Source organism: Nelusetta ayraudi, unplaced genomic scaffold (genome assembly GCF_046127955.1).
Source record: "Nelusetta ayraudi isolate G7.1 ecotype Tasmania unplaced genomic scaffold, CSIRO-AGI_Nayr_v1 ptg000060l, whole genome shotgun sequence".
Lineage (NCBI taxonomy): Eukaryota > Metazoa > Chordata > Actinopteri > Tetraodontiformes > Monacanthidae > Nelusetta > Nelusetta ayraudi.
In genome coordinates, this window is record NW_027466110.1 from 772,428 (window position 1) to 783,384 (window position 10,957).

At 45.3% G+C, this 10,957-nt stretch overlaps 1 protein-coding gene across 1 annotated transcript; it reads right to left on the reverse strand.

The window, feature by feature from the left end:
- Positions 1 to 117: 117 nt before the first annotated feature.
- slc9a2 (solute carrier family 9 member 2) lies at positions 118 to 9,557 on the reverse strand. The gene is made up of 13 exons (XM_076040256.1): positions 9,077 to 9,557; positions 7,976 to 8,190; positions 7,644 to 7,892; positions 5,131 to 5,381; positions 4,818 to 5,035; positions 4,524 to 4,723; positions 4,040 to 4,129; positions 3,887 to 3,957; positions 3,234 to 3,401; positions 3,027 to 3,132; positions 2,041 to 2,157; positions 1,846 to 1,933; positions 118 to 1,111 (listed from the first exon to the last, which is right to left on the reverse strand). The coding sequence occupies exons 1-13, from the start codon at positions 9,339 to 9,341 to the stop codon at positions 660 to 662; spliced, it is 2,490 nt and encodes an 829-aa protein (XP_075896371.1). The 5' UTR covers positions 9,342 to 9,557; the 3' UTR covers positions 118 to 659.
- Between the last annotated feature and the right edge of the window lie 1,400 nt (positions 9,558 to 10,957).

Below are 10,957 nucleotides of genomic sequence, written 5' to 3' on the forward strand. Positions count from 1 at the left end.
GCATAATCAGATTGTATAAATTAGAGCCACTCTCCCTGTGGACGCCACCTTCAGCGCCTCGCGGTAAACCAGCCTTTGTATGAATAATTTAGCAGAGGGAGACGGCTTCACAACAGCTGTAGGCAATGTACAAAATTTATTACAAAAAAAAAAGAAATTTGGAAAGTTGGCTCTAGATGGAGGTCTGTGTTTTTCAAGTTATCAGTCAAAACAAGAGGCAGGTGTACAGGGGCGCTTAGCGCGGTAACAATTCCTCACGTCAGCTGGAGCCCATGCACAACTCTCACACACACACACACACACACAATGTAGGCAATGAAATAATTTACATTCAAGAAGCAGGACATGTCTTGATTTAAAAAGAAAGCGATAAATTATGTTGTACTCAACATTTAAAAAATAGTTAATCACATTAAAATAACTACACATACCGGGAGGGGGGGGAAAGTTCATAGTCAGTGGTTGCTGTGGAATTCCTTCACTGCAGTTAGTGAACTCAGCCACTAGGGCAGCCTCTCGACTCCTCCGGCTTGTCCGAGGTCGGTTCTCCTCCATTAAGGAATTAATGGACGCCCCCAGTTCAGCACATTCAGCTTTATGGGGAAACACCGGAGCGGAGTGACGTCCTGAGGCTCAGCCGGCCGAACCCAGGATCACCTTTACCTCTTCGTCGGCTTCCACTGAGGGCGCCTGAGCAGTGGGTTTTGTGCGGCGGCGCTGTCCCGAGGTTCAGCAGCCCAGGCTGGAGGTGGAGACGAAGGCTGCTCCTCCTCCTCCTCCACCTTTTCCTTCTCCTCCTCGTCAGCCGCCACTTCTTGATGGCCGTTTTTCAAGTTATCAGCCGTCCCGCTGTCGCCGGAGAAGCGGCGGTGGCGAGGGGCGGGCAAACGGGAATCGCTGGAGGAGGATTTTGTTCTGGACGGCCCCCGCGACGTCCGGCTCCTCTCGTCGCCTGAGCTCTCGTCCAGCATGCTGACCGACGGCACCTCTCTGAGAGTGTCCAGCCTGCTCAGAGGCATCATGGCTCTGGAGGAAGAGCGCGCCGGCTGCCCGAAACGAGAGCGACTGGAGGGGTAGGACAGCTCGGACTGCGTCTCCTGATCATCTGGAACTGGTTGAGGAAAGAGGGGGGAAAATTTTATTCCATTGTTGCCATTAAGCGGGGAAATAGAAATGTATTATAATATATAATAAGTCAGTGAGGGTTTATTATGCACATAGCATTCAGAAAGTGTTGCAATTCACTTTTACCACATTTTGTCCTGCAGTATCTTGATGGTAATATTGTTTAAAAAAAAAAAAGCTAAATAAAAAATTGCCCTTTATCTCTGTAAGTCCAACAATGGAAAGAGTATTTAAATAGTCTACAAATGTATTAAAGACCCACGTGTAAGATTTAACAGCATCTAATTTTTTTTTAAATGCATAAGAACATTAATGGGAACCCCTGTTGTGTAAATTAGGAAGAGGGAGACATAAATAATAACATCATTAAAATTATTGAAATAACACTAGAACATAAAGTGTGAAAAAGGTAAAGACCAAACGCAGTTAATATCACATCAACAAGATAAAAGGTCAGCTAAGTGTTGAAATACAGCAATTTAAATCCATATTTAAACTGCAGTAGCGCCATTCACTACATAGTGAGTGTAAATCAAAATAAACTTTATTTGTATAGTGGCACACCAGAACAAAGCTATCTCAAAGGACTTTATGTGTCGAGCAGGTCCAGACCTGAGCATTCACTCTCTCCCTGCCGATAGCGAGAACTGCAGACAGCTGCGACTACTGATACACTGGTGCCATAAAAGTATGTTTAAAAGGGCAGTTTGGAAGGTTTACCTGCGTCGTTTCGTCTCCTGAGGGAAAACTTAGAGTCCAGACTTTTCCCAGCAGGAAGGGAGAAGTACTTTTGAGACTTGGGAACCTCCTGAAGAACAACGTGAAGAAAAAAGGGAAGATAAACAAGGGGCTTGGTTGTAAGAATGTGTAAAACAAAGAAAAGAAAAAAAAAAGAATCGGAATCATCTTGCTGACCGAAGTCCGGAAGCTGCCGGGCCGGAGGCTGCGGCGGATGCTGCTGTGGCGGCGGATGAGAATCTCTCTGGTGTGAGTGTCGTTGGGGAGGGCGTGTTTACTCTTGAAGGCCACCGTCTGGGAAAAAAAGACGCCACACAGAAAGGTCCAGGAAATAAACGTCAGTGCCTGCGACGCCTTGCTGCGCGCGCATTCCAGTGTCGTAATGCAGCCGGCCTGCAGGGGGCCGCAGCACCCGAAGCTTTGTTTTGGAGCCAGAGAGGCCGAAACAATAGAGACCGTTAAAATGCTTTAAGAGGAGACGGAATTCTTTACGGCTCAAATTGCTCAGCCAGCGCTGGCCGTTGAGCATCAATGTCAACACTCGCAGCTCTGTTTGTCCCGCAGCCGTTGGAGAGAACAAACCCCGCCGCCTTTATAAAACCTCTTATCAGGTGACGTCGCTCTTTAAAAAAGTTCCACGTGAAAGAGAGCAAGAATCAAACTCATGCGGCCTCATGTTTACGCCAAAATGTTTGTTACCACGTTTGAATAGAAAGGTCTAATCACTATTAACATCATTACAATGTGAATTTGTCTGAAGAAGTCTTTGCCAGGCTCGACTGAGAACCAGACTGGTGAACACAGCACAGATAAGACTTGAAAAGAAGGCCTTTGAAGACACTCACGCAGTGTATTTACTATAAACACAGAAGCACGTGCTACCTGTTGGGTGTTTGCATACTCTACTAAGAGATGATGTCTTGTTGCTACTGGAAAATTACTGCCGGCCGCAGGCTGTGGCCGTGCAAACTGGCTGGCGCCTGGAGTAAATGCATGGCGGCTGGTGTGCTCGTCGCCGAAAATCTCTCAGGAATACGGATAAAGATTATTCAAGAAAATAAAATCTGGGTAAAACCGAAAAATTGCTAAGTGATTCGGCCCAAAAGTAACCACAAGTGATCACAAAAACAACAACAGATTAATTTAACTTCTTGACTTCTTACCCGCTGCCTGATCTTGTACATGTTCTTGGACAGGATGTCGTGCATGTTCCTCAGGTCAGAAGCCAGGAACGGCTTCTTGGGCTTGGCAGAGCTCTTCTTCTCCTCACTACAAGAAGAAAAAGAATGGAAATTTAGAGAAAACATCTCCTGCGCAGACACACAGACGGAGCTGCGACACTGAGAGGAACATGAGTGGACGGTTCCTACTAGAGAGAGACGATGGACGGAGCGGCGCTGATGTCTCCGGACACCGTGTCCAGGATCTCCATGGCGTTCTGCAGCTCCAGCTTCTTATAGAGCGCCACGATGCTGGACTCGGCCCGGTTGTCTCTGATCAGGATCCTCCGCAGGATCCGATTGTTAAACTTCATAAACCTGAGTGGAAAAAGATTGAGTCATGGCAGCGAAAACGTCTTCCTCTGAATTCAGTTTAGTGTTTCTGAGAAATTTAAATAGCTAGGGGGCAAAGCTGACTGTGGTGGTTTTAGATCAGTTGGAGACCCTTTTTTATCTTTTCATTTGCAGAAAACATGATGAAAGATTTCACAGTAGCAGCATGCAATAAGGTATGGAGACTATTGTTAAAATGTTTTACTCAAACTACACAATTAGATAAGTGGAGTCACCAAAAACGAAGCACCCAGGATAAAATTGAAGATGATAATGAAGATGATAAAATTGAGTGCACATACATTTATGGGTAAACTAAGGAAAGACCGTGAGGTGCCAAAACCTGCCATGTGGAGCTATGCAATTATTTACACTTACATTTAACTAAAATGTGTTTCAATGAACATTAAAAAAGTTACATGAGAGTCAAAAACTAAGCCTGCACTACCCTTGAAGTGTAACAGTCTTACTTGTCCTTCCAGTAAAAGTGGCTCCACTGCCCACAGAGGTCCTCTATGCCAGCCATGGTGTGCTCCATCAGCTGTGAGACAATGTCACATACTCACATACATGCAACATGCTGTGTTCAGCGCTCCTGACAGCCTCGACCCGTGTGGGCTTACCCTGCAGTGGACCTCCACGTTGATGGTGCTGACGTTGCGGTTGGTTCGGCGGACGTTGATGAACTCGATCAGGGGCCGAATGCTGATTCCCTGCAGGGGAGAGAACACATCACAGTGCAGCAAGTAAGTCAGTAAGGTCCTCCGCAACATCAGATGCCACACAGATGCATGTTTAGCTTTAGATATGAATTAAAATGTTTGAAAAAATTTTTTGAATTATACACATTGATTCACTACCTTCCAACTCAATAATAATTTCAGTTTCAAAAAATGAATTTATTTCTACTTCAAACAGAGGGCTAAACGTCTTGAGTTTTTTCAATGACATATTTGTGCGAAGCTGCTTCACTAGACTATGAAATGAAAAAAACAAAGATGTGTAAAGAGCCTGGAAAATGACAACAAATCTTAAATGATGTGAATAAGATTTAAAAAAAAGAATTTTAAGGTGGGGGGGAGCAAGAGGGAGCGACGGATGTCTCACCTGCAGGAAGACGGTGAAGAGGATGATGGCGATGGTGGCGGTGATGAAGAGCTGCCTGCGGCCGATGTTGTCAGGGAGTGTGAAGGCCAAGGCGAAGGAGATGGCCCCTCGCAGGCCACCGTAGGCGAGGCCAAACTGATCCTTCATATTGAAGGGGATGGTGCGGAAAGGGTTGATGATCTGAGTCAGCACCAGGATGCCTGGAGGAGACAGGAAGTCACCTTGTTTAGCCCAAACCATTCAAACCGCAGTGCCTCCCCAACAGATGAGGACAAGCCCCCCTCCTCCTCGTACCGAGGCCCCTCCACACGAAGGCGAAGAGCAGCGTGAACAGGATGTAGCCCCAGTTCCACTCGTGCTCCGTGGTTATGGTGACCACGCCCAGGAAGAAGAAGATGAGGGTCTCGGAGATGGTGCCCAGCATCTTGACCACGTGGCGGATGGTCGTGCAGGAACGCTGGGAGACGTTTTCCTCCACGTAGTACTTCATAGTGAGGGCGCAGGTCACGATGCTGCAGGGGAGAGGACGCAACAAGACAAGTCAGAACATCAGAGCGCCGTCCAAGCAGGTCGGGAACCCTAATCGGTGCTGCCCGACTCCACTCACGCCATGATGGACGAGATGGCGAAGAGCTCGGCCACCAGGTAGGCCAGGTAGCTGTACATGAAGATGAAGAGCGGCTCGATCTCCCGGACCCGGGAGGTGAACCTGGTGGTGAAGGCGGCAACGAAGCCGAACAGCACGCCGAAGCCCATCCCCCCGAGGCTGACCACGAAGAACCTGGCCACGCCCAGGAAGACGTCCACGGGCTCCACCACCGGCATCTCCGCCACAAAGTTGAACATGTTGTACAGCACCTGCAGATAGACGCACACGGTCAGGCGAGCGCATGGAGTCCAGACATCAATGTAGGGCTACTGAGCTGCCGATAGAACGCATCCTTCAAAGCAAAGGTGCGAAGTAACAAAGTAGAAATACTTTTTCACTGTACTTTGGTAGATTTTTCAGGTATCTGTACTTTACGAAGTATTTCTTTTTCTGATGGCTACCGGTATTTACTTTTACTCTCTACATTTGTACACAATGTTTGTAATTTACACTTTCTACATTGGTTATTGATATTAAAAGTGACATTACTGTCACTGATGACAGTTTGGTCGTGCTGCAGTTGAAACAAAAACTATAGTATTGAGAGTAGCAAGGCTACTATCCAGATACTCATCAAGACATCTGGCCGCTGCTCAGTTCAGTCCAGATTAATCTGCCAAAGCTTTTTCATGTTTGAAAAATTATCAACAAATGTAACGTTTCATTAATGGTAAAATCATTTTTTTTCTTACTCCTTATTTAAGTACATTCCAGAACCTGTACTCTCTTACTTTTACTTGAGTGAAGGAGTTGAATCATTACTTTCACTTTTACCAGATTTTTTATTTTTTTTTATTTTGTACAAGTACCCATACTTTGACTTAAGTACAGAATGTGAGTACTTTGCCACCTCTGGCAACAGCCACTATATAATTCAAAGTTGTAGTTGTTGATATTGTAAAAAGGCATCACAGACCAAAATTTACTAGGCACCTGTTTTCAATCAGTTCATTTCCATTAACCAGGAAGACTTCATGACTCAGGGAAATGGCCACGGTTTGAGGAAGTGTCTTTCTTCCCGTCTCCTTTCAAAAATCAATTTTCTAAGGAAGCTGATATTTTGAGTTCTATTCAAAATACATGACGGAAAAAAACAAAAACACTTCCTCTTTATGAAATTGCAGTGACTGATGACCGTGTTTGACGTGTGCAGCTCTGCACAAGTAACGCTCTTCTCACGGCTCCTCCACACCGAGGCTTTCCGGCCCTCCTGAGCAAACTGTTTGCCCTCGCAGCGCAGCTACTGTGCACCTGACAAAAAGGTCACCACACCAAAGGCAACAAAACTTAAGTGTAAGGTGGCCGGGTAGGTAGGAGGGCACGTCTGAGCACAAAGGCAAAGAGGCGATTGGACGTTCCAGCAGTCGGCTTCATTCATGTCCCGCTTGTGTGTGCGCGTTGGCTCCACCCACAAGACAACACAAATGAAACTGTGACCTCATAAACTGGTTTGGCGGGATCTGAGCAAACGGGTTAAAAAGAACTCGTGTCTGCAAACACATCAGCGGCGTAGCTCCAACAACATTCCCTCACTTCTGGATGAAACTTGTTCATAGTTTTCTTTCTTTCCAGGTCACAGCAGCGTCCCTATCAAACGTTTTTATTGCCTTTATATTGGCAAACAAATATTTAAATAGTCTGTGAGCATAATGGTAGAGTATCAGGAGAAACCTGAGCTCACGCTTTTAAAGAGGAAGATTTGAAAAGCTTCAGATGACATGATACCGGATCTGCCATTTTGTAGAATAGTCTGGAAATTAAAAGCCTTAAACCAGACCCTAAATGCTGGGCGGAGCCGTGAAAATCTCTCACACACAACAAAACAATCAGGTTTTTTCAGTTTTTTCCTGCTTCTATCGGGGGCAAACGCAATTCTCTCCACTTGTGAGAGTTAACAGGCAGCTTGTGTTAAGGTCTGGGGAGGAATCTATAGGGCACTGACACTGTGATACTTTGCATGGCAATGTTGTATTGACCCAAAAGCATCAAGCATTGATGTTTTATACATGAAGTCCTTCTGATGTTGTAAAAACAAACTCGACTTTTTGTGCACTGGACTGATAAAAATCAATTGGCTTTTCAATTCACAGCACAGCGCTGGCTAGTAGCCATGTTTTACAGGTAAACAAGGTGAAAAACAATTAATTTATATCGCGATACGAAGCCTATCGCAATAATGGGAAACCGGAAGTCAATATCATGAAAGTATATTGTGCCACCCCAAATATTATGTCCCTCTGACTACAGATAGATGCCTGTCAGTAAGACAATCCAAGACTTTTGAAATTGATTTTATTTTTTAGATTGAATTGCTAACAATTGAAATGTTAATAATTTTTTTATTAGCCTCAAGAGTACGTGTTTCAATCTATTTTCTTGTCCTCTGACCCTAAAAAAAACTTAGAACCAGTATATTAAAGGAGCCGTCCCCTCAGGTATGGCGCTGAGTGCTGCCAGCTCGGTCCACTCACCACAGTGACGGCGTCGTTGAAGAGACATTCGCCAAACACCACGATGTAGAGCTGCTCGTTGACCGACACGTCCTCAAACACGCTGAGCACGGCCACGGGATCCACGGCCGAGATGATGGTGGCGAACAGCAGGTTCTCCTGGAGGTTGATGTCCTGCACGCCGAATGCCTCGATCTGGCATATGGCGAAGAGCGACATACCGATGCCGATGCTGTTCCACAGAGTTCCCACCACGGCGAACCACAACACCTGCGGAGAGGGGGGGGGGGGGGGGGGGGGGGAGATCTCGAGAATGCACGACTTTGGGAATGTGGAAAATGTGGGAAACTGACCGTGCCGATGTTCTCGAAGAAAGGCCTGGTGGGCATGAAGTAGCCCGAGTCCAGCACGATGGGCGGCAGCATGTACAGGAAGAAGACGTTGCTGGTGAGCACGGCAGGAGGCTCCTCGTGGACCGAGTGCATGATGGCGCCCACGATCAGGCCGATGCTGATCAGGAGGCAGGATTCCGGCACCCACACTGTGATCTTGTTGTACACGTGGAAACCTGAGTAACCGGACCAGACTTTAGTTTTGACCAGCAGACCTTTTTTTTTTTACAACACTCCGGCAGAGCAGCCTTATGAACATCATAGATCTTCGGAAAACTGCAAATTTACACTGAGCAGAGACAAGGTGGCTGTGAGGTGGCGTGAGAGGGTGAAACCAACAACCGGCAAGAGGGTGTTGTCCCTAACATGGCATAGGTATCGGTGCTTTTTGTGACATCACAAACGGTTGATCTTCCAAGATGTTGTGTTTTAACAGATAAAAGAAATGAAGGTCGGCCTTTTGAGGAGTTTATTGACCAGTTAACTGAACTAGTGACACATGTTATTGTTAGAAAACACCGGTAAAGTGAAATTTGCAAATGATGGCACCTTTGAACCAAACTTGATTAACTGGACTGAGACAGTTTATTCAGTAGATGAGTGAATCCCATTACTCATAAAAAAAGCCCTACATAAGCTGCATCTTACTGCTGCTGCAGTTTTAGTTGTTTGTAAGGTCAGAGCTGAGACTGATCACCGTCTCTGTTATTATGGATTTTTTTTTTTTTTTTGGGGGGGGGGGGGGGGATTGGATTATTTCAAACAATACTGTATTTCAATGAGGCCAAAGAGGAGGTTTGGGGTAGGGGAAGAAAACCTCATTGGTCTGTCAGGTGATTATTATCAAACTTATTCCTGTAACAAAAAAAAAAAAAAAAAAAAAAAAATCTCTGATCTGATCTCTGATTTTGCCGTCACTGCAGTGATATTAAATCAGTCAAATATTTATAGCACTGATCTTTTTTTAGCACGTAGAGTAAACGTGCATCCCCCCCATTTGCACCACTACATGACTGAAGCTCCATCCACTTTCCGTGACTCCTGCCCCTGCCAGAAACTCACCGATTTTTGCAAACGAAGCCAGCAGCACCCAGAGCGTGATCTCAAAGGGTATCTGAATCCTGGGGTAGTCCATGGTGAACACCGGTAAGTTGGTCTTGGCCGCGTCTGGAAAGGCCTGAGGACCTCCGTCGGGCTTGACGGGCGGAATGATGGTGACACCCGCAGAGGGTTTTGGTGGGACCTCTGCTCCGGAGCCATGGAGCAAAGTGAAGAAAGCCCAAGTTGCGAGGAGCGCGGCCGTTCGCCGGGGAAGACTCGATGCCATCGTCAGGCGAGCTGAAGGGACCGATCGCTCAATCCACTTTCCAGTCACGGGACAATAAAGTTCTCCTCGAAGTGTTCAAACTTTCAGAGTGTTCCCTCCGACATCTCGTCCGAAGCAGCCGGCGTCCACGCAGAGCTTCGTTGTTCCTGCCGAGTCTCCTTCAAAAAATGCAGCTCCACGACACCTGAGGTTCACCTGAGGGCCGACACAGCCAGGCAGGCTGATCTATGTGGGCGCGCCCACAAACACCGCTCACGCTGGGCGTCACCGGAAGCAGGTATAAAACTGGAGAAGAGGCCTGTGTGTGTGTGTGTGTGTGTGTGTGTGTGTGTCCACTAAGTTTCGGTGACACCGGTTTTCAGACACTCAGGTGTCCACATTCAAGTGCGAATAAAGTTCCCCCCCCAACCCCCCACTATCTTAATAAATAAACAAACAAAATAAATAAATACGTTTTGTTCCATTTTTTGTTTTTGTTTTTTATTTTTACTACATTATCAATGTGATTTATTATTGTTGGGGACAACAGCTAGAAGGGTATTTATTTACACAACATCTGACAATTACTACCAAAATAATAAGTGATAGTTTCTCTCAAATTAAACTAGTGCAGCAACAAACTGAAAGAGCAAGTTGCCTCCAAATGAAGGGGAAGGGAGCTTTAGGAGTTTTGAATGGTCATTTGCAAATCCAGTGGGAATATTCAAAACCGTTTTGTGGGTAGAAAAACCCAGATATCCTCGGTCAAAAGTGTGTATGGAGGTGCCTTAATGGTACTGCTGGATCATTTTGGATTTGCACCACCTCTGTGGTCCCTGTGGAGGAAGTATTGAACAGGTGGCTTGGGGAAATCTCCCCTGAAAGCAGGTTCAACTGGTTTTTCCAACAGAAAACAAACTGCTCAAATGTTTGAAAAAAAACAAGCCGACTTGAGAAACTATCAATACGCATGAGAGAGAGAGAGAAAGTGAGGGAGAGAGAGAGAGAGAGAGAGAGAGAGAGAGAGAGAGAGAGAGAGAGAGAGAGAGAGAGACAGAGGGAGAGAGAGCATACAGTCACCATGCAGTCTGGGTGCAACCTATTAGCTTTGAAAAATGAATGTTATGATTGTTATGATATAATTTTATTGGTTAATGTGGTGATCTAAAAACAAAGTTTCTCTCTGGGTTTTTTTCCCCCCACCTCAAACTTTATTTAATAATACGCAAAACACAAGACGGACACAAGGAGGCAGCATCTCAAATATAACCAGCTATATAAAAGCATGATTCGTTCCGGGATTGTGGACGTGACGCTAGAGTGACGTCACACAAAGGCAACAAAATGTTGAGAATATTCAGACGGATTCCATTATCAGCAATATCTCTGCATTTCTTTATTCTGACATTTAAAATTCCTTATGATTAATTTTTTTCAAAAATCCAAATGTTGACTCGCACAGAGTTTAACCTTTCATTCTACGTTTTTTTTTAATAATTATTTTTACTTTTCTTTTCTTTAAATTCTTTCTTTCTTTCTTTCTTTCAGCTCAATTTTTCCTTTTTTTTTAGTTTTTAATAGACTCAACCAATATATTTAAGTCAGAACATTCACTTTCACGAGGCTTTCATTGAGCC